This window comes from Podarcis gaigeae, assembly GCF_964106915.1.
Source record: "Podarcis gaigeae genome assembly, chromosome: 15".
In the NCBI taxonomy this organism is placed as follows: Eukaryota; Metazoa; Chordata; class Lepidosauria; order Squamata; family Lacertidae; genus Podarcis; species Podarcis gaigeae.
Genome location: NC_139692.1, coordinates 29,323,058 through 29,345,525, shown reverse-complemented (window position 1 = coordinate 29,345,525; position 22,468 = coordinate 29,323,058). Strand labels below are relative to the sequence as shown.

Below are 22,468 nucleotides of genomic sequence, written 5' to 3'. Positions count from 1 at the left end.
ATCACCTGTGGGTTGAAAAACATCTTTGATTTGTGGCTGAAGTAGCAGCTAAGGAGGTGGGTGGGGTGGGAGGAAGAGAGGAACAGACCTGGCTATGTCCCCCTCCGAATCAGCTGGATGTCCCCCACTCATCCCCCTGTGCATGGGTGGGAGAGAGCCCTGGTGGCGGCAGCGATTCAGCCAAAGGCTGGACTCTCTTCCCACCCGTACGATTCTGTAGAATTGGTCCCGCACTTGAGCAGGATGTGTCCCCAGGGGGTTTTGAATCACACAAGATGTCAGGAAGGGGGTCTTTTGTGTAACTGTTTAGAAAGGGCCTTGAGGGTCCCAGTTAAACTGTGGAACTCCCTGCCACAGGAGGCAGCGATGGCCACCAATTTGGATGCCTTAAAAAAGAGAGGATTAGGAAAATTCGAGGAGGAGAGGGCTATCGATGGCGACTAGCCACAGTGGCTGTGCTCTGCCTCCAGAGTCGGGGGCAGCAAGGCTTCTGAATACCAGTTGCTGTGGAAGCCACAGGAGGGGGAGAGGGCTGATTGCTGGCTTCCCACTGAACCATCTGGTTGGCTACTGTGTGAACAGGATGCTGGACTAGATGGGTTCTACATGCCTGATCCAGCAGGCTCCTATTGGATTCTTAGTCCCCACCTGATGGGAGATTAGCGGCTGTGGAATTTCCCCAACCCCAAAGCAGACTTGAGCCCCCTTTCGGGAACTGAGGCTCACTAGGAAGCCCCATGTGGGGATGATGCCCCAGAGGATGCAGGGAGCGTGGTCAGCCCTCGCCACAATTGGCTGGCTGAACAAGAGCCATTGTTACATGCCCAGAGAGGGTGGGGTGATGGGGTTGCACAGCTCCCTCTGCTCCCCTGGGGATGGTCCAGGCACCCCAACTGGCCAGAGCCAATGTTTTTCTCTCGGCCTCCAGAAACAGATGCCCACAGCCACCACAGAAGCACCAGAGCTGACAAGCCCCTCCAGATCAGGACGTGGTGAAGGCAATCCCCTTGGCCCAGCCAAGCCCCCAGAACTGTGGGGGGCAGAAGCAGGGCCCCTAGGCAGAGCCCTCCCTGTTTCTATACTGCTCTTAAAGGTACAGTATCCCCCACAGGGGTTTCAACCTGACATGTTTCCACCTTTCACCTTTCCCTCTGCCCCTGCACAAGCCCACAGTAATCTCCTTCCCTACCATAATATGTATGAATTGCTCGTCCGCAGAAAACCGTGTCCTTCATCCTGTGTTGCAGGGGTTGGGCTAAATAATAATAATAATAATAATAATAATAATAATAATAATAATAATAATTTATTTAAACCTCATCCATCTGGCTGGGTTTCCCCATTCACTCTGGGAGGCTCCCAACAGAACATTAGTAAAAAGTAAAGGGACCCCTGACCATTAGGTCCAGTTGTGGCCGACTCTGGGGTTGCAGCGCTCATCTCGCTTTACTGGCTGAGGGAGCCGGCATACAGCTTCTGGGTCATGTGGCCAGCATGACTAAGCCGCTTCTGGCAAACCAGAGCAGCGCACAGAAATGCCATTTACCTTCCCGCCAGAGTGGTACCTATTTATCTACTTGCACTTGACGTGATTTTGAACTGCTAGGTTGGCAGGAGCAGGGACTGAGCCATGGGAGCTCACCCCGTTGCGGGGATTCGAACCACCAACCTTCTGATCGGCAAGTCCTAGGCTCTGTGGTTTAACCCACAAAGCATCAAACATTAAAAACTTCCCTAAACGTCCCTAGATGACCCTTGGGGTCCCTTCTGATTCTACAATTCTATGGTTCCATTGTGGTGGTGATGAGGAGGAGGAGGAGGAGGATGCCCTTCGTGAGAATGGTACTTTCCAGTTCAGCACTGGACAGGTCCTCTGCCCGCAAGGAGCTTACAATCTAGAACTTCAAATTTTGTGGCACAATGGAGCCTGATGGCTTGGCAGGCAGAAAACCCCTGGCTGAATTCCCAATGGCATCTCTAGTTAAAGGCAGCTCAGGTAGCAGGTATGGGGTGTGGGGAAGCTCCCTTCTTCGAAGACCTGCAATCCCAGACCAGGTGCTTCTCAGCGGCTCTGAGTGTGAGCCTGAGACCCCCACACCACCGACAGGTTTTCATGGACTATGATGAGTTAGGCAAAAGGAGCTATGGGAAGGGTCATAGCTCAGTGGCAGAATAGCCGCTTTGCATGCAGAAGGTCCCAGGTTCAATCCCTTCCAGCGGCACCTGCGGGTAGAGCTGGGAGAGAACCGTGGCTGTAACCTTGGAGAGCCGCTGCCGGTCAGTGTAGGCAATACCGACGTAGATTGACCCACTGGTCTCACGCTGTATAGGGTAGCAAGCTTCATGTGCTCTTCTGCTGCCCTCTGGTGGCCGCCTCGGGTACACCGGTCCGGCCTCTCCTGGATCGCGCCCTGCTCCGAGAAGCGCCGTCGGGGCTCCGCTCTCGGCGAAAAGGGGGAGCCCCGCCGGCGTAGGGCAGGAGAGATGGATGCCCTAAGGAGCACCACCCAGGGGTGCTGCTGCTGGCTGGTCAGCTGGCTGGCCGGTCGGCTTTCTCTATGGCCCGGCTGTTGACGTTGCACCCAGCGACTAACTTTCGTTTCCACCCAGGACAGATTTTGCAGAAATGAAAGTGAAAGAGGGCGCTGGGCAGAGACTGGAGATGGAGGTGGAGACACGCGTCTGCGAGAACTGGTAGGGGATGCAGCCCTGTCTATCATTCAATATCTGTCTGTCTGTCGAATCTCCCTCCCTGCAAACAGGCTGGCTGGGCTACAGTGGGAACCCCCCTCTCCATAAATGGGACTGGGGCGCAATCCAGTAGGGTCTCCGCCCCGCGTTAAGAAGAAACGTAGAGGACCCGGTTGTTTTGCATGAAGGGGGCCTCTCGGATTTTGTGGCTCATGGAGAAAATAATATCTGCCGTTTAACATAAAAGGAATTGGATCAATATAATTGTTGGGTGAACTCCAGTTGTGTTGCTTGGAACCTTCCAATATTGATTCATGACGTTTGGTTTTGGTACGGAAACTTGTTCTCGTCTGTTTTCTTCTACAGTAGGTATCCCTTTCTGCTTGTTTTGTTTGGCATTTGTTACTACCCTTCGTTCTGCTACAAATATATGGAAATTAATTTGTATAGAATTACAGCAACAGCCAGATGCAACGTTTAGAGTTCCCTTCCCTTCTCGGTTTGGGGTCAGTCCCTGCCGTGGGCAGTGATCCTCTTGGCGAAGTCCCAGCCTCTCACAGTTCTGTTGAGGACTTCCCAGGCAGAACTGAGTCCTTTGCCTTGGCAAAAGGACCAAGCTTATTTATTTGCTTAGAGCTATTAAGGAAAAATCACACACACGTTCCTGGTTTTAACAGAGCATTTGCAGCAGAGTGGCTTACATACAAAACAGTCCCTGCCCCTGTAGGCTTGCCGTCTAAGAAGACATAGTACACAAGGAAAAAGGGACAAGGAGGGAGGAGGAAAAACAAAACCCAACTCAGGCACCAATTCTTATATGGTTGTTCTTATGAAGACCAGGTGGCACAGTTCAAGGGTGGTGGGAGCTGGGCTTCCAGCAGTGCTGACTTGCTCCTTGTGGCCCGTGGGCTCCTCTTCTCTCGCCCAGCAAGCGGGACGTGGTGGCTGCCAACTTCTCCCTCCATGAGGCCCACTGCTTGCGCTTCCTGACCATCTGCCCCAAGTGTGAGGAGCCGGTGGTGCTGAAGGACATGGCGGAACACCTCGCTACAGCCCACGAACAGGTAGGGCGTGGAGGATGAAGGCCCATAGAATAATAGAACTGAAGAGTTGGAAGGGATCCCCAGGGGGTTATCTAGTCAAACCACCTGCGATGCAGGAATCACAACTGCCCAGGCAGCGGGTGCTCAAGTTGCAGGGCAGAGGAGCCGGCGAGGTGGGCTTGGGATCAGGGTTCACATCAGAGGAATCATGGTGGACAAACACTATCTTCCCCAGCCCTGGGTGCTTTTGTAAGGCCCTATGACCTGGCAAAGACAGAGAGTGAAAGCCAAGGGGCCTGGCCAGATTATGCCCCCCAGCCTTTTGCCTCAGTACCTGGAAGAGAGCTGACTTGTGGGGAAGAAAAATCAAGCCTTTGCATTGTGGTTAGGGTAGAGGTCTGCTCAAGACTGTTTATTAAGGACAAGCAATTGCGTCCCCAGCAGCCAGAACTAATTCTGATCTGATCCGATATGGGGTGTTCTGTCTACGATACGGGATTCGCAAAGTTGTCACAACCTGGTTAAGGAGACATAGCAAGAAAAACAGCATTTCTGGTCAAAACCAACCCACCTGACATGTCCTGGGGTTTTGGGTGTAAAAATGGTATCGGCGGGGAATTTTGTCAGGGAAAACCCGGATGTATGGCAACGCGATGGAAAAGGCAGTGGAAACAGCTGAAAAAGCTTTAAATTACCTTATGAAATATGGCAACCCTATCCTCTCTCCTTTTCCCACTGTGAGGGAGATATGGCCTTAAGACAGGCTCAGGCAGAAGTCCTTGCAGAATCTGGACCCAAACATTCTGCTTCCATATTTGCCTTTCTCTGCCATCTCCCTCTTGCTCTCACCGCGGTGACATCTATGGAGCCTTGTAAATGCCCCTCAGAGCAGCCCCTCCAGCCTTGGGTTAGAACAAGGGGCTCTCAAAGCTGGTCCCTGGGGGTGAGGGGGAAGGCCCTTGTGGGTCTGTGGTAGAGCATCTTTCTGCAAGCTGAAAGGCCCTCCGCTGCTGCTGTATCATCACCATGTGGGATAATCAGTGCCACAGAAGGGGGGCTGACCAGGCACCTTCCTCTGTTCCTTGGGGTGGGGGGTTGGGTTTCTCTCCTGCTGCCTTGGGGTCTTCTTGTGGCACTGCCAATGCCCTTCCTCATCTCCTCCTCCTCCTCTTCCCACTTCCAGGTCAGATGCAAACTCTGCCACCAGGCAATGCAGCAATTTTTACTGGAGCAGCATGAGGTAAGGAGGGGGTGGATGCGGGGGCGTTTGCTGAGAGCAGGGGTCAGCAACCTTTTTCAGCCCTTGGCCGGTCCACCATCCCTCAGACCTTGTGGGGGGCCGGACTATATTTTGGAGGGGGGGGGGGAAATGAACGAATTCCTATGCCCCACAAATAACCCTGAGATGCATTTTAAATAAAAGCACACATTCTACTTATGTAAAAACACGCTGATTCCCGGACCGTCCACGGGCCAGATTAAGAAGGCGAATGGGCCGGATCCAGCCCCTGGGACTTAGGTTGAGTCAGGAGCCTGCTTCCATTCTGACCCTGGGATAACAGCAGCCCTCGGGCTCAGTTTGGTTAGAGGGGCCTGAACAGCAACACCCCCTCCCCTCCTCGCCCACCCCAGATCCCTGGACTGGCTGCTTTTCACCCTGACAGAGACAAAGAGTTTGGGGCTGGGGTGGTCTCTGGGGGTGCCTGACAGGGAGCAACCAACACTGGCTCCCTGAAGAGCTGATGTGGTGGAAGATGTGCTCCCAAGATTGTGTCTCCTCATTCAGACAGTGTGGTGTAGTGGTTAGAGTGTCGGGCTAGCATCTGGGAGACACCAGGGTTCAAAATCTCCCACCCCAACTTGGCCATGAAGGCTCACTGGGTGTGTGGCCGTGGGGAGCCAGTCACTCCCTCACAGGGTCGCTGTGGGGATTAAATGATGACTAGCACCTTAGAGGGTACCAATCTGCACTCCGCCATGTGAAGCTCCGTGAGCCGGTCACTCCCTCTCACCCTAGCCTACCTCACAGGGTGGTTGTGGGGATTAAATGAGCTGGGGGGGGAGAGAACCATGTGACCACCTAGAGAATTGCCCCCTTTCCCCAAGACGAACCTCTGTCTCTCCTCCCCCTGCAGGCTGAAGACTGCCCCGAGCGCCTGGCCCAGTGCCACTTCTGCGAGCTGGAGGTGCCCTTCCGCCAGCTGCAGAGCCACCTCAAGGCCTGCGGCAGCCGGACAACCCCGTGCTGGGATTGCGGCAAGTACATCATGTACAAAGCCCTGGAAGACCACAGCCGCACCTGCCGTGAAAACAAGGTGCTCACTGGCCCTGGTGAGTTTGCCCAAGTCCTTTTTTTTTACATGGTGAGCGGTGAAACTCTGTGGACTCGGTACAGAGAAAAGAAAGCAGTGTGTCGTTCAACTGTGGAACTCCCTGCCTCAAGAGGCAGTGATGGCCACTAATATGGGTGGCTTTAAAAGAGGACTAGACAAGTTCTCAGAGGGCTTTTGAGGGCTTACTAGCCACAAGGGCAACACTCTGCTTCCACAGTTGGAGGCAGGAATGGATACTAGTCGCTGGAATCCACAGAAGGGCAGAGGGTCGCTGCTGAGCTCAGTTTCCCATAATGGGCATTGGTTGGCCAGTGAGAGAACAGGATGCTGCTCTCAGTGCGCCACGGGTCTGATACCGCAGGGCTCCTCTGCAGCACAGTGGTTTCCCCCCACGGACCCCAATGTTGAAGTGACCCCATCTCACAGAGACAGAGGGCGATGAGTTTTACTTCAAAGGTAGCGTTTAGATGAGCAAACAGGCAAGCTGTCTAATACAAGGCCTCAATACAAAGTCCCTCACAAGAGGGTGCAGTCCTTTAAGTGCAAGAAAAACGGTTTGGTTGTTACTGGAGTCCAAAGTTGCTTTTATTCTCCTGGATGTCTCCTGGCAGAAACTTCTCCAGCCTCTTCCATTCCCCCAGCTGGCTCCCCCAGCAGTTAATCCTCCTGCTACCTGTCCTTGAGAAAAGGTTCACACTTATCTGCTCTGCCTCCCACACACTTCACTTTCTCCTCTCAGACCCGACTCTACACCTCTGTAGTCATGCAAGCGTGTTTCCCTTTTTACGGAGGCGGTTAATGAGAGTCACAAGACACAAGGCAGCGGCTCAGGAGTTGGACCGTGATTGCATTCACTGTAATGTGGTTTATTCTTTGTAAAATGCACAATTGCAATACATACACCAACACTTCTTTGGTGTCTATGACAGGCTCTTGCCCTGCCTGTACTTTTCCATGACCCCTCCAATCTTGCATGGTGTCGATGTCTCCTAAGCCATCTCCCATTCTGGGGGCTCTGAACATGCCCCACATTAACCCCTAGGGAAGGCCAACACACTGCCCTCCACATAAGGATGCGAGAAGAGCCTTTTATCTTTGTCGGGGAACGGCCGGTCCTGATCCCCCGGCAACTCATCTCCCTGTTTCTCCTGAAGGCTGGCACTCCTCCTGCGAGTACTCAGGTCTCTCCTTCTCTCAGACCTTAGTCTCTGCAGCTCGGGAGACGTCGGTGGGTTACTAGACCCAGGGGCCACCTCAGCCTCCCCTGACCCAACCGGTAGTGGAGCAGCTGTAAGTGATGGCCTAGCTGAACAAGGTAATCCCCGCATCTGAAGCCAGGGCAGGCTCAGGCCCCTGACTTGGCCCAGCTAGTGTTTGTTTGTTGCAGGGGAACCTGTGCAGACTGGGACTCTTCAGGATCAGGCCCCAGACTTGGTTCAGATGATGCCTGAGGCAAAGGATCCAGTGCAGACTGAGTCTCCTCTGGTTCCGAGTCGAGTCCCAGGCCATCACACTTCCCATCATTCCTCTAGGCCCAACCAACCTAGGACACTGACTTGGTCCGCCTGCTGCAAGTAACCCTTTCTCTCCCTGCTACAGGGCCCAAGGCCAATCTGTGCCAGCAGTGCAACAGCTGGTTCCCCGACGAGAAGTACTTCCAGCACCTGGTAAGCTTCCTGGCTCCATCTCACCACCATGGGGGCTTTGACTGGGGCCCATGAGAAGAAGCAGAGATTCTACCCTCCCACCAGCAAACGGCTTGCCAGCCGGCTCTCCAGGACAGGTGGCCGAGTGAAGGGACTGCAGCAGGGTGGCAATTTGTGACACCTGTCAAGTCACTGGAATCTTACCAGCCAAACCCTGGAGCCCAGGGATGGGGAAGTCAATGGGACACATTCCCTCTGGGGCAGCTTTCCCAGGGGGGCTTTGTGCCAGTGGTGGGTGGGGCCAGAGGCAAAAGTGGGTGGAGCAATGGATAGGGAGCTTTGTCTAGTAGTATGTAATCCAGGGGAGGGGGGGAGTCAGTGGCTTGTACACCACACAAATGAGCCACAACCACAACACACGCACCAACAACACAGTGCAAGGGCCTATTCCAGCCACCCCAAGGCTTTGAGGGTACAGAAGAGGGCAGTGCTCTGCAGAGATTCCCAGGGGCCGGTTAAAGGGCTCAGGAGGGCCTCATTCAGCCTGATATTCCTCAGCCCATTTTGTCTACTGGCTTGTGCCTCCTTCCCATGACTAAAGATCCCCCTCCCTGCTAGGGTAAAGTTTGGGGGGTGACTTGGCTCCTTCCCACCTGAAAGTCACTCAGCTTGGGGTATGGGGAGGCTGTCTGCACAGCAAAGAGGGCACCCCGACCCCCCAAGCCTTTTGCCCCCATGTGTGGGACTCCAGCCAGCTTCTTCATTTGGGGAGGGGGGGTTGTGCGGCTCCCTAGCCCTGACTCTGCCCAGCTCCAGCCTCCCTGTTTCTCCTCCACAGAACGAGTGCAGCCCCCTCTCTCAGCTCCTGGGGGCCCTCAGCACCCGATCATCCACAGAGCCCACCTCCCCTCCGTCCGCCTCGAGCCCCCTGACCCCATCCACTCCGCCCCCCACCCCGAGCCCAGTGGCCGAGAAGGACGTCCGGCCCAAGATAAAGGAGAAGGAGCTGTCTTCCCTGGGGAGACCCTCAATGAAGCCCTCTCGGCCCAAGAAGTCCTCCAGCCGGCCGGCCTTCACCTCCACCCTGCCCCAGGCCCTGGGGGACGAGGAAGAGGCTGCCACAGCCTATGACCAACTGGCCACCTGCTCCCAGTGCAACATCCTCCTGCCCAGGCCCACCCTGCAGAAGCACGAGGTGAGGAGCGGGAAGGGAAGAGGAAGGCTTTGGCTGGGTGGAAATGGGGGGCTGGGTGGAAATGGGGTAGCTCTCCACCTGAATCCCACCCCCAGGTTGCCAAGAGGGGCACCCCCATAGAAAGAGACCTTCCTCCAGGAGGTCTCCCCTTTTGTTGCTCCTTCTCGGGCTTGCCAGAGGCCACCAGCCCTCCCCACCTGATAAAATCATTGGAAGGGACCCGGAGGGTCATCTAGTCCAACCCTCTGCAGTGCCCAACGTGGAGCTCGAACTCTCGACCCTGAATGGGAGTTGGAGCCCAGCAGCGTCTAGAGGGGGCCCCCAGAGGCTCGCCACCCCTGGCCTGAAATTTTCGACATTTGTGGGGAGGGGCTGTGCTTCCTTGCCCCCAGGGGCTCTTCCTTGACAGCGGGGGGGGGGGGATTTCCTACAGAGGTTTGGCCAGTCTGGGTCATGTATCTGCCTGTATAAGCCTCCTGTTCAGGAGAACAGGGGGTCTAAGGCTGCAGGGGAAGAGACCCTCACCACTGCCTCCTCTCCTCCTTCCAGAAAAAGTGTCGACGGGGAGCTTCTTTGCAGGCCCTGCGACGGAGCCCCCGGATCCTGGGGAAAGGAGGTATGTATTTATTTTATTTACCAATTGCATTCTGTTGATATGTGCCACTCAAGGTGCATAAGCACTCAAGGTGCATAAGCAGGGGCAGAGCCTCTGGTCTCCTCCTGCTGTCACTGCAACCCTGAGGGGAGGAGGGAACTGAAGGGATAGAATAGGAATAGAATCACAGAAGAGATGGCCAAGGGTCAACTAGCCCATGAGTAGGCAAACTAAGGCCGGGAGGCCCGGATCCAGCACAATTGCCTTCTAAATCCGGCTCACGGACAGTCTGGGAATCAGCGTGTTTTTACATGAGTAGAATGTGCCCTTTTATTTAAAATGCATCTTTGGGTTATTTGTGTGGCCTGCCTGGTGTTTTCACATGAGTAGAATGTGTGCTTTTATTTAAAATGCATCTCTGGGTTATTAGTGTGGCATAGGAATTCATTCTCCCCCCCCCCAAAAAAAAATAGTTTGGCCCCCCACAAGGTCTGAAGGACAGTGAACCACCCCCTGCTGAAAGTTTGCTGACCCCTGATCTAGCCCAACCCTTGTGCAATGCACAAATCCCTGACAGACAGCCATCTGACGTCTGTTGAGAAACCTACAATGTCCGCCACCTTTCACCGCTGAGCGGCCTTTACCCTCAAAAAGCTCCTGTGTCCTTTGCTGGGTTTGGGGTTTTTTACACCTAGAGTGTCATCTCCAACCCCTGTTGGTGGACCTCTCCCTGCAGCCACTTAGAAGCTTACAATGTCTCTTGGAGGGCGATTGATTGATTGATTGATTGATTGATTGATTGATTGATCCATTCCTCCCTCCAAGCGGGAGACCCAGTGCATGCTGTGCCCACCCCCACCCTCAGGATGCCCTCCCAGGGACCACAGGGGATTGCAGACCCCATTTTGCGTATCTGCTGCCCTTTTCAACCCCCCTCCCCACCCAGTGGGCCCACAAGGCAGCTTCCAGGAACAAGGGGTGGTCCAATCTAGGGAGCCACCTTGGGAAGAGGCAACCTCAGCAAATGCCCTTCGCTGCTGCGGCAGACAGGAATCAGCCAACACACTTTTGGGGTGTTGTACAACTCTGTGTGTCCTGCTTTGCCTTCTAGCCTGGCTATGTATGGCATAGGACATACACACACACACACTGCCCCACAGCCATTGCTGAAGGCCCCCACTCCCCTGAAAAAACAAATCCTGCCATGGAACTGAGCCTCCTTTGCTCATCTTGTCTTGCAGAGGAGTCGAAGTAGAGAGACATCCCTCTTGCAGGAAGATCCCTGGGCAGCGGCAGTCACATCTCCCACCACTGAAAGTTGGGCCAGCCCAGATTTTTTTGCCTCCCTGCAGGATCAGGTTCAAAGTAAAGCGCTTTGCAACGCACAAGCCCCGCTCTGCCTTATTGAGAATAAAAGAGCTACGATTCGCACCCATGACTGAGTGCAAAGAGCCACTTTGGGATTGACTCTGGCGGAAAAGGAATCACAGAGACTCGCGGGGGTGGGGGGCAGACAAGGGTGCTGTTGAGGTGAGCCAGCTTGAAGCCCCCACAGGGAATGGGACCCGTGTCCTGCAGCATCCGTAGCCAGCCCAAAAGCAATGAATGCGCCACCCCTCAGCTGATCAAGCCCCTATACCGGTCTTGTTTGTGGGATCAGTCTGTAGGGCTAGGCGATGCCTCTCCGCCGCCTAAGATGGGGAGGAAGAAGCAGCCGAGATACATTTTGGGCATGGTGATATATTAGCATATCCCAATATTTAGCTGCTGATACATCACGATTTTGAAAACCAAATATCGGCCAGCCCTACTGACCATACTCTGCCCCAGAAAAAGGGTCTGTTTCTGTGTGTTACAGTGGGGAGAGGTGGCTTACAAGGAACCCTTAGCTTCTACTTTATTGTCCCATATAAAGTTTAAAGCGATTTGAGCCCCTTTGTGTCCATTCGGGGTTGTGTAGAGGAGTGGAGTCTGTGGAGCGCAGAGACTGCACCAGCGCTGCTTTGAGGTCAGAAGTTGTTGATGGCGATGGACTCCCTCATCTGCATGCAGAGGACCTCGTCGATGTAGATGGTGTTTGCTTTGACTTGGATCTCCTCTTCCAGAGACAGCTGGCGGCGGTTCAGGCCTTTCAGCTCCGCGTCGGCCTGGGCCAGGGTCTCCTTCAGCCTGTAAGGGATGAGCAGAGGGAACGAGGGTCACGGGCCTCTGAGGGGGCAAGCAGACCCTCCTTGCTCCTGGCCCCACCAGAACTCTCCATCTGAGCTGGTCTTTGACCGTAATAAATTATCTAGCTATCCATCTTGACACCTGTGGTTGAGTACATTTGGGAGTCTGGGAGCCTAACGCCCAAAATTCCACTTGAGAATTATGGGAAACAACCAAATTCGCATGAGAACCTCCTGTCCAAAGGCCTGTCCAGCCCAGCATCCTGTTCTCACAGTGGCTAAATATCTCGTAACAGACTAGGAATCAAGATAGACTGCCGCTACACCTGGAGGTCCCATAAAAAAATTAAGGACCTGCTGGATCAGATGTCTCGTCCAGCATCCCATTCTCACTTGGTCAACCAGATGCCCCAAAGGGAAGCCCACATTGCAGGACCTGAGTGCCCTCGCTCCCCTCCTGTGGCTTCCAGCAACTGGTACCCAGAAGCATTGTTGCCTGTGACTCTGCAGGCAGAGCACAGCCATCGTGGCCAATAGCCATCAGTAGCCCCCTCGTCCCTCTGCTAATTTGTCCAATCGTCTTTTAAAGCCATCTTGGCTGGTGGCCATCACTCCGGAAGGGAGTTCCATAGTTTCAACTATGAGCTGTGTGAGAAGGTCCTTTCTTTTATCCGTGCTGGATCTTCAAGTTCACGAGAACATGCATGTGAATTTGGTTGCTTTGCATAACTTACTCCGTTTGCCAGGAAGGCAGGTAAGGGGGTGGTGCACTGCTACCTGGCCCCTACCTCCCTCTCGCCCCACTAGAATCAGGCCCTGCTCAGTCCCTTTGAGTTCCTGGGATTCCCTGAAACATTCCCCAGGAATATTCAACCCTCCTTTCCACTTCAGGAGAGAAAGGCAGGTCGGTTCATTCCCAGGACGCACTGAATGGGCAGGTAGGTGCCAAGAGACTGACCCTGCCAGACCTCCTGTTTGTGCCCCATAAAACAAGCAAGGGGGTTTTGTGGCTTCACAAGGTGGTCCACAAAACAGCCACGATTGCTCCATCCAGCTCCCTTTGCAGCCCCCCCTCCAAAAGCCAGCAACCCCCCAAGTTCTGCTGAAGAGAACTTCTGGGCAGTATCTGGTTTCCAACTTAATGATTTATCATGAGCTAAACATCACTGTATACTGATATATCACAATGTCTGAAATAAGGATGGAACTATGTATTGGCTGGCTTCATGGGTTTTCCCACATTGTGATTTTTGCATAGTGCACACACACACATCATGATTTGCAATCTATGGCCAGGTCAAAAATTATGAAAGCAATATCATGATAAGGACTGAAAACTGGCCTTGGATGCAACAATAATCCAATGACAGCATACGAATCAATCTGGCCAAGCCCTCCACCTCTTCACAAATGCAGACCAACTCCACTGCAGCCAACCACTCTGCCACTCTGGGCAGCTTCCAACAGGAGATTAAAAGTACATTAAAGCATTAGTCAAATGTACAAGCCTGGGTACTTCAAGGCCCCCTGCTGAGGAACCACAAAGTGCATCCTTTGCAAGGCAGCACCCACCCACCCACTTCTGGCTGCTGCTTTGGAGCAAGGAGGGTGCTGCTACCCGCCAGGGAGAGCTCTGGGGTGGACCTGGCCCTGCGGCTGTTTTACTTGCCTCTGGATGTTGTGGTTGATCTCGTGCACCTCCCTCATCAGCCGGTATTGCGCCTTGTCCCGGCAGAGCTCCACATTGGGCCGGTGGGTCCTCGTCTCCAGGCGGGTCTGGGCCACCTTGGCCGGCCCCTCCTTGTCCAAGATGGCTTTCTTCAGGGAGTCAATGTTCTTCTCCTGAGCACTGACCTGCTCCATCACCTTCAAGCAGAAGCAGGGCAGAGTCAGGAGCAGGGCAGGAAGATCTCGGAGGACCAACTCGCCACTTCCCCTCTCTGCTGCCCCAGCTAAGTCAGAGCATAGAATCCTAGAACTGTAGAGTTGGAAGGGTTCCCCAAGGGATATCTAGTCCTGATTCCTGACAGACAGCCATTCAACCTCTATTGAAAAACCTCCAAGGAAGCAGAGCCCACCACCTTCCAAGATGCTCCACCATCTCTTAATGTTGGAAGCCTCTTCCCAATGTTTCGTCGTCGCCTCCTTCCTTGTATTGTGACTCCACTGGCCTGAGTCCTCCCCCCTGGAGCAGCAGAAAGCAAACTTGCTCCATCCTCTCTATGTCATGATTCTTCATATATTTGAAGGTGGCTACTGTACCGCATCTCAGTCTCCTCTCCTCTTCTCCCTCCCTCCCCCCCCCCATTCACACAAAAGGCAGCCCATTAGGAAGCAACTGGGGTGATGTGTCTGGAGAGCAAATCTATGGTCTCTGGACCTGAAACTCTCAACACTGGTCCACACTGCAACCGGCCTCAGAGGTGCTACAGGAATTCTTTGCCATCCCTAAAAGGTAAAGGGACTATTAGGTCCAGTTGTGGCCGACTCTGGGGTTGTGGCACTCATCTCGCTTTATTGGCCGAGGGAGCCAGCGTACAACTTCCGGGTCATGTGGCCAGCATGACTAAGCCGCTTCTGGCGAACCAGAGCAGCGCACGGAAACGCCATTTACCTTCCCGCCGGAGTGGTACCTATTTATCTACTTGCACTTTGACGTGCTTTCAAACAGCTAGGTTGGCAGGAGCAGGGACCAAGAAACAGGAGTTCACCCCATCGAACCACCAGCCTTCTGATTGGCAAGTCCTAGGCTCTGTGGTTTAACCCACAGCGTCACCTGCGTCCCTTTGCCATCCCTACATGGGGATTATCTTTGTGGATTGATCCTTGAAAGGAGGTGCCGTGCCTCTCAACCAAGCCCATTGCTAAAACCTGAGCATTGCAATTTAAAAGAGTGGAAAGCCGGCTTGGGAGAGCTCAGAGCCCTGATAGGCATCAGACATGCTGCTTTCCCCAGGATTGACAGAGGTAGTTTATGTAATTTTATTCGTTTATTGCAATTGCACACTACCCTTTTCTCCAAGGGTGGTATACGTTGTTCTCCACCTCCTCGTTAAATGCCCACAACACTCCTGCAGGGCAGGTATGGCTGAGAGGCAGTGAGTGGCCCAGGGTCACCCAGAAGGCTTCATGGCTGAGCGGGGAATCATTGCTTGATCTCTCCTAGTGTGACACTAACCCCAGTGCCACACAAAACCCCTAAACATGGTGATGGGGTGGAAAAGAGAAACTGGCGGTTTGCCCCCTTCGTTCCATCAACTCCTCCCTACCCTATGAAAAGCATTACAGTTATACCTCATGTTATGTTCGTGACCCGGACGTACCGGAAAGGGTTACTTCCGGGTTTCACCGCTCGCGCATGCGCAGAAGCGCAAAGTGATGACACACGCATGCCAGAAGCGGCAAATCGCAGCCCACATGTGCACAGACGCGCAGCTGCGGGTTGCACTCATTTCATATTGTGAACGGGCCTCTGGAACGTATCCCATTCACAACCAGAAGTACCACTGTATTCAGAACAGTGGTTTACACAACCCACAATGGAAGACATTAACACAGTAAAAGAAGAAAAACTGTAGCAACTGCACATATTAAAACGATATCATTTAATGAAAACAGATGCACTCGGTCCAGTAATGTGATGCCACCTTTTCAGAGTCTGATACTCACAGACACCTCCATTGCCCCCCTAGGGAATTCCACTGCCCCCCCCGGGGGGGTGCTACCACTCACATAGGGAACCACCAGGCTAAGTGGTGACCAGATGGAGCTTTCGCTGCTGCCGGCCCAGTGCTTACCTTGTCCAGGTGGTCCTCCAGTTTGGCCTTGGCGCTCTTGGTCTCCTTCAGCCGGTTCCGGAAGGCGACGTTCACGGTGTTGATCTGCTTGCGCAAGTCGCTGGCCGCCTGGGAGAGGATGCTGTCAATCAGGGCCCTCAGTGCCAGGGAGTTGTTGCGCTGTTGGTCGGCCTTTTCCACATTCATGTTCGAGAAATCCTCCCATTCTTCGGGGCTCACCGAGCTGCCGGGGGAATGAGAGGGGGGGAGGGAAGTGGGGAGGGTCACTCCTAGCTGGCCTGCCCTAAATCTTCAGGAAGGGGAGAGAGATTCTGGGGGGGGGGGTCCCAGTGATGCTATATGTTATGAGAATTATAAGGTCTAAGAAAGTTAATGTTCATAAATGTACCACATACATAAATATATAAACCACATGTCTGAAACAGTACAGGAAAACAGTCCTGAAACCATTTTGACTCTCCCAAATTGACCTCAAATGTTTCTCTGCAAGGAGGAAGGAAATGGGAAAAGCCTCCCCATTGTCTCTGTGCTCACAAATCCTGCTTTAAGGGCACATTTGTGTATGAATAGGGTGAGCCTGTGATCTGGATTCAGGAACTAAGTATTAACCATCACAAAAGAATGACCAGGATGCCCAGGTAAAAGCAATCAGTGACCATTATTAGGTATCCTGGCAGACAGATTTTCTGCTGTAGATGTATATATGATGTTTTAGGGGGGTGGTACTGAGCTACAGGGGAGGCAATTTCTATATAAGAGCTTGTGCACCAAAGTTCTGGGTTCCTCCTCCCGCCTTCGTGGGGTGGCTGAGCACCCTGTTGCAACAGTTTAATAAAGATCAAGCTTACTAGCTGCTTTGCTTCTCAATATTCTCTGGTTGGCCTCTGTTATTCTCTCCTACCAATAGAGAACCTATGTAAGGACTCTATATGGACTCTTGGGTACGCCATAAGGGAAAAGGAGCAGGGGTTTTTTCTTACAAGACTAAATAAACAGTATTGTTTCTGAAACGTCGACAAGATTTTCTCTCTAAGGAATTGGGGCAATGAATCCATGTGGAACTCTGACGTGGCTCTGCCTCTGAAGATGGAATATCGTCCCAGCTGTCTTCTGCTCAGGGTTTTCCAAAGCATAAAAGTTGGTGTCTCCTTCAAAACAGGCAGAGAGAGATTGTGTGTGTGTGTGTGTGTGTGCGCGCGCGCGCGCACGTGCATGTGTGCATTCATGTGTGGGGTGCCCACGTCAGCCTCTGTCCTTGGGGAAGAAGTATGGAACAGCATTCGCCTTGCAATGGAAGGTCCAAGGGACAATCCCCATTGGCAGCATCTCCACATAGGGCTTAGAATGCCCTCAGTTTGAAACCCTGGAAAGCCAGCACTGCTGCCAGTCAGGGTAAACAACACTAACCGAATGGACTAACTGTTCTGATGCAACATAAGGCAGTTTCCTGTGTTTGTGGGTACCGTACTAGTTTGTCCTTATCAAAAGAATTAATCTGATGGTGCCTGGTGTTAATCTACTCAGCAATCAACAGTCACTTTGTTTATTTTGTGGGGAACTGACCCTGCAATTTCAGAGCTGCAATTTCAGATGTTTCCTCCTGGAGGGAGACACACACATTCCCACAGCTGGTCAGGGTATACACACCTGTCTAGCCCTAGGGCAGCAGTGGGCAAAGAGGCTGCAGCTACATTATGATTCCACCAGATTGTGGGAGATTTTGGGAGAAGGAAAGGCTAAGGAGAAAACCCTCCACAAATCTGGAGTCCTTAAGATGTGCCTTCTATGCCTCCGTCCAGCAACTCCTGCAGCCAAGCTGGTACTAAACATTGCTCTGCTTTGAACCACATCAGCAAGGTCAAGAGGGGGTCTTGTTGTCTGGGCAGCCCAGGAGCTCCATACACACTGCCCAGCCTTGCACCCCTGAAAGGTCACTTCGCTGCTGCTAAAACAGCAGTTTGACTTCACCCCCAGAGGCACACTCTATTGTCTCTCTAGACAGATAGATGCCAGCAACAACAATTGGATGGCGGGTAGAAAGAGCCTGAGGTTATGTCACCTGGTCAATACCACCTGGGCAACAGAGGGCAGAAAGCAGAAGAACCCTTTTTGGGAAGCCAACTCCATTGCTGCCCCAAAGAACTGCCGACCCCATCTGTTCCCACAAGCGGCAATTGTTTCTCTGCCCCACACCTCGTTGAAGTGAAGAGAGCTCCGCAAGAGTTCAGCTGCCCCCATTGTGCACCTGCCACCCTCCTCCTCAACCCGCCGTGAGACTCACTTCTCCTCGACCTTCAGGACATTCTGGGCGCATCTGATGTCCGGCGTGTTGTTGTTGAGGTTGGAGCAATAGTTGTCGATGTTAAAGGCGGTGTATTTGTCCTTCAGGTCCTGCTCCAGGTTGTACTTGGCAGAGCGGTTGAGCCTGGAAGAGGAAAATCGGCCATTGGGTGGGGAAGAGAATGGGGCAGAAAGGGGGCGGAAGGCCATGCCAGGCTGCAGCAGCAATCAGGTGTGGCATGGAAGTATCATCACTACTTGCTGTTATTAAATTTATTATCCATCTTTCACCTGCAGAGTAGACAATACTGAAGGAGATGGTTTCACCTGCAACCCATCCACACATCCTGGGAATAGCTGTATACACACACACACACACACACTTTTCCAGCCCTGCCCACACACTCTCCAGAATCCCCACCCTCTGCCTGCCCCCCGATGTGTCCTCCCCCATACCTGACTTGCTCAATGGCTTGCTCCAGCGTCCTCTCTAGCAGAGCGACGACTCCCTGAAGGACCTCGACTTCCTTGATCAGCTCCTGTTCCACCTCATCATGGACTAGGTCAATCCCAACGCGCCTCTCCCTGGAGCAGAAAAAAAGAGGAAAGGAGAGCAATAGCAGCATAAGAAGAGTCCTGCTGGGCCAATGGCCCATCTAGTCCAGCATCCCATTCTCATAGTGCCCCCCTCCCAGATGCCCCAGTGGCCTGCAGTGCAGAGGGTTGGACTAGATGACCCATTGACGCCCTTCCAACTCTATGATTCCACTTGGGAGAGGCCAGAATAATGCCCCTGATATATTCCCACGTCCTCACCGGTTCAGGAGACACTGCTGAGAGATGCAAAGCGGCTGCTTGAAATTTTCCAGTGCCTTTTCCAGCCGCGTCTTAAACGACAGCAGCACCTCCGTCTCCTTCACAAGCTGGTCGAGTTTGTCATCCAGTTGCTGCTTCCAGAACTTGATCTCCTCGAGCCTCTGCTCTGCGGGAAGAGAGGGAGCCAGGTGACGCCCAAGGGAGAAGCCCCCAGCACCAAGGCCTCTGGCGGTGGCGGGGTCTCTGGGCTCAACTTAGAGAAAACTCGTGCTTTGTGATTGCTTCTTAAAAACACACACATAAACTACAGGTGAAGGTGTGGAATCATGGCTACAGGTGAAGATGTGGAATCAGATTGGACTAGATCACCCTCTGGGTCTACAGGCCAGTGATTCAATGCTCCTTGGCTGCCAACGAGTGGAATGAGCAGCTGTCCACTGCTGAAGACAGAATGCTAGGAATTATGGGCCTTTTGCCTGACTCAGCAGTCAGTTCAGGGTGAGATATTATAATAATAATAATAATAATAATAATAATAATAATAATTTATTTATACCCTGCCCATCTGGCTGAGTTTCCCCAGCCACTCTGGGCGGCTTCCAAGCGAATGTTAAATACAATACAGCATTAAATATTAAAAACTTCCCTAAACAGGGCTGCCTTCAGATGTCTTTTAAAGATAAGATAGCTACTTATTTCTTTCACATCTGAAGGGAGGGCGTTCCACAGCGGGCGCCACTAGCTAAAAGGCCCTCTGTCTGTTTCCCTGTAACCTCACTTCTCGCAATGAGGGAACCACCAGAAGGCCCTCAGCGCTGGATCTCAGTGTCCGGGCAGAACGATGCGGGTGGAGATAGGGACCCCCAAGAAGATTCCACCTTTTGTAGGGAGGCCCAAGGGAGGCCAGTGAACTGACCCTTCTCCCCAGCAGAAACCAAGCCTCCTCCAGCAGACGACCCCCCCCCAACCTACCTATCCTCTTATTGACATCGCTTTGGGTCTTCTGGGTGGTCCTCTCAATTTCATCCACCAGACGCTGGCTCTCGTCCAACAAGCGCTCGGAGCGGCACCTCTCGGCCTCTGCGCTGCTGTACTGGGCCTTATTGGCGATGTGCCACTCAGGGGGCAGGAACTTGGGGGGCGCTTGCAGGAGCTTGGCCATGCCCCCTTCTCAGGAAGGTCCTTCAGGGAGAGAAGGCAGTTCAGCACCTGGAGAAGGAGATTCAGACGGAGGAAGAGGAGGAGGTGAACTGGATTTTCTTCAATTAACTACACCATTTGTGGTGTTTAAGACAGCTTTACTTGGTCAGAACAACAGCAACAGCTGGGGAAACCCCCCCCCCCCAAAGCGGAGTCCACCAGAATATAGGTTACACAAGCTGATACAGGTCTACTGAGAGCAGGTTTAGCCCCAGTGAAAAAAAATGGTTTGGGGCTCCAACCAGCAGGTAATGCAGGTATTGGAGGCACAGAGGAGGGGCTCCAGAATGTGGCTGCGATTGGCTGCTGCCACCTCGGAACCCGAGGAAGAGGGAATGAATGAACCCCAGAATGAATGAACCACCTAAAAAAGCATTACACAGGATATAAAAGAAATGTGCGATCTCAGTATGTTAATATTTGTTACCTGTTGAGAATGTTAAGGTCCTAATGACTAATGTCAATACAGTGGTACCTTGGGTTACAGACGCATCAGGTTACAGACTCTGCTAACCCAGAAATAGTACCTCGGGTTAAGAACTTTGCTTCAGGATGAGAAGAGAAATCGCACGGCAGCAGCTAAAGTGGTACCTCAGGTTAAGAACAGTTTCAAGTTAAGAACGGACCTCCAGAACAAATTAAGTTCTTAACCCGAGGTACCACTGTACTGTAACCATACCCTTCAAATGTTAAACGTGGGTGTAACACAGCGCGCATCACACCACAATTTTGCTGTTATCGGCAGGGGGTTCGCTTACAAAAACGAAAACCTCCAAATGTGATTGCATTTTGCAGCAGGGTCCTACTGTCAAAGTGCAGAAGCAAATGTTTGCACAGAGTCGGAAACGCTCAGTCCATGGTACAAGTATACAAGCCATTATTCCGAAGCGTGTGTGTTACATAAAGCATATGCAGGATATTTGGGGTCCAGGCCCCCTTTCCAAACCACCAATAATTTGTACCTGCTCTCCTCACACCCGTTGCCAGCCCTAACTTTATAAAGAGGCCTTCCTTCACCTTAGTTTTACACAGGCATAAAAAGTATGTCACATTCTCAGAGAAAAAGCAGGTCTGCATGGTCAGAGCGGAATTCCTGATTCAGCCAGGGAGCCTCCTATCAAATTGGCTCAAGACTGAGTTTTTCCTGCACATACATTCTTAATACAGTCTGGCTTCAAGGACCAGGCCTTGTTGGCAGACCACTTCTGTGTTACAAAGGGGGGCACAGAAGGGGCAAGTATATTTCTAGGAGAGCAAGAAAGAAAAAACGACGGCCTATTAATGCCAGCAGTTCTGAAATAGGGGGGCGAGTTCCTTGGTTGGGGGGGGCTTGCTCACACACCCCCTCTGGCGCCGCCTACCAGGACCACCCTCCGTTGCTTGGGAGATGGGAGAGGCTTGGACGGCGCTGCATTCAGCGCAGATTGGGGGGGGCGGGGATTTAGGATCCTAGCGCGCAGCCCCTCTTTGGCACTGGATCGTCTGCTTGCAAAAGCCCTGAAGGTTCTAAATCTAGGTCGAAAAAAGACAGCGAAGAGGATTAAGGTTTAAGAAGCCAGATCACCTTTCCGCAGCAGCAGCAGCTCTCGTCCTCGGCGCGCGCGCTCGAAGCATCAAAAGCTGAAGCGCTGAGCAACAAACCCGTCGCCATGGGGACGGGTAACGCGGGATCGCGGCAACGGGGGCGGAGTTCCAGAATGCGGCCGCGATTGGCTGCCGCCGCCTCCGAACCCGCGGAGGAGGGAAGAAATGAATGAACGAACCCTGGAATGAATGAAAAGGCACGAAGCCTGGAAAACCGAGAGGGCGGCGTTTCTACCACTGGCCAGGACGGGGAGGACGAGCGCTCGGCACATGCTCAGGGGCCCCCTCGTTCTCCAGAAGTGGAAAGCGACTGGAGTTCTTTATTGTTATTGTAGTGTGGGGAATGGGGGCCATGATAGAGGCATTTATAAAATAACGCATGGTGTGGACAGAGGACGGCTTTCCTTCCCCTCTCGTAACACGAGGAATCTGTGGGACGCTCCAAAGACACTGAAGCGTTGATTGATTGCATTTATAGCCCACGTTTTTCTCCAAGGAGCTGAAGATGGTGTACATGGATCTCCTCACCCTCTTCTTTTAATCCCCGCAACAACCCTCTAAGGTAGGCTAGGCTGAGAGGCAGTGGCTGGCCCACAAAGACACCCCCAGTGAGCTCCATGGCCGAGTGGGGATTTGAACCCTGATCTCTCCCAGGTCCTAATCCAACTCTCTAACAACTATGCGCGCGCGTATGTGTGTGTGTGTGTGTGTGTGTGTATATATTTGTTATTATTGTACTTTCGCGCAGCAGGGTTGGACAGACAAAGGAAGGCCCTTCACAGTAGCGCAATTAACCTGTAAAAAGAGAATTAGTCTGATTCCTGGAGGACAATAAGACTACTAAAGGGCTAACTAGCCATGATGGAGGCTGTGCTCTGCTGCCTTCACCATCAGAGGAGGCAGCGTTCACTCTAGTTGTCGGTCTCTGTTGTCATCCGTGTCCTGCTTCCTTCCCGCTATTGAGGAACCAGGGTAGCTAAAGTTACAGATAGCTAGCCGTGTTGGTCTGCCATAGTCAAAACAAATAAAATTCCTTCCAGTAGCACCTTAAAGACCAACTAAGTTAGTTCTTGGTATGAGCTTTCGTGTGCATGCACACTTCTTCAGATACACACTGAAT

At 52.7% G+C, this 22,468-nt stretch overlaps 2 protein-coding genes across 6 annotated transcripts; one reads left to right on the top strand and one right to left on the bottom strand.

The window, feature by feature from the left end:
• Nucleotides 1-853: 853 nt before the first annotated feature.
• XAF1 (XIAP associated factor 1) lies at nt 854-10,941 on the top strand. Of its 4 annotated transcripts, none has more exons than XM_083714792.1 (9): nt 854-1,093; nt 2,616-2,694; nt 3,620-3,755; nt 4,918-4,974; nt 5,870-6,065; nt 7,667-7,734; nt 8,552-8,908; nt 9,458-9,524; nt 10,745-10,941. In XM_083714792.1, exons 2-9 carry the CDS (start codon nt 2,627-2,629, stop codon nt 10,756-10,758), a joined length of 963 nt encoding a protein of 320 aa, XP_083570918.1. In that variant the 5' UTR covers nt 854-1,093; nt 2,616-2,626; the 3' UTR covers nt 10,759-10,941. The 4 variants fall into 4 exon arrangements, with proteins under 4 accessions (XP_083570918.1, XP_083570917.1, XP_083570920.1 ...); XM_083714791.1 differs by having other exon boundaries at nt 2,611-2,694; XM_083714794.1 differs by lacking the exon at nt 854-1,093 and having other exon boundaries at nt 2,652-2,694; nt 3,527-3,755.
• Nucleotides 10,942-11,375: 434 nt separating this feature from the next.
• Nucleotides 11,376-21,431, bottom strand: TEKT1 (tektin 1). 2 transcript variants are annotated; one of them, XM_083714719.1, is made up of 8 exons: nt 21,329-21,431; nt 19,537-19,746; nt 18,565-18,730; nt 18,205-18,333; nt 17,750-17,893; nt 15,469-15,691; nt 13,341-13,537; nt 11,376-11,672 (listed from the first exon to the last, which is right to left on the bottom strand). In XM_083714719.1, the coding sequence occupies exons 2-8, from the start codon at nt 19,724-19,726 to the stop codon at nt 11,513-11,515; spliced, it is 1,209 nt and encodes a 402-aa protein (XP_083570845.1). In that variant the 5' UTR covers nt 19,727-19,746; nt 21,329-21,431; the 3' UTR covers nt 11,376-11,512. The 2 variants fall into 2 exon arrangements, with proteins under 2 accessions (XP_083570845.1, XP_083570844.1); XM_083714718.1 differs by having other exon boundaries at nt 19,537-19,773; nt 21,329-21,416.
• Between the last annotated feature and the right edge of the window lie 1,037 nt (nt 21,432-22,468).

What these genes read in the sequence shown, in the direction of transcription:
- XAF1 (XM_083714792.1), top strand. Translation starts at nt 2,627, where the DNA reads ATGAAAGTGAAAGAGGGCGCTGGGCAGAGACTGGAGATGGAGGTGGAG. An exon ending in AGAAGTACTTCCAGCACCTG is followed by an intron (nt 7,735 to 8,551) that starts GTAAGCTTCCTG and finishes TCTCCTCCACAG; the next exon opens with AACGAGTGCAGCCCCCTCTC. An exon ending in CCACCCTGCAGAAGCACGAG is followed by an intron (nt 8,909 to 9,457) that starts GTGAGGAGCGGG and finishes TCCTCCTTCCAG; the next exon opens with AAAAAGTGTCGACGGGGAGC.
- TEKT1 (XM_083714719.1), bottom strand. Translation starts at nt 19,726, where the DNA reads ATGGCCAAGCTCCTGCAAGCGCCCCCCAAGTTCCTGCCCCCTGAGTGG. An exon ending in GTCCTGAAGGTCGAGGAGAA is followed by an intron (nt 15,692 to 17,749) that starts GTGAGTCTCACG and finishes TTCCCCCGGCAG; the next exon opens with CTCGGTGAGCCCCGAAGAAT. An exon ending in TGGAGGACCACCTGGACAAG is followed by an intron (nt 13,538 to 15,468) that starts GTAAGCACTGGG and finishes TTCTGCTTGAAG; the next exon opens with GTGATGGAGCAGGTCAGTGC.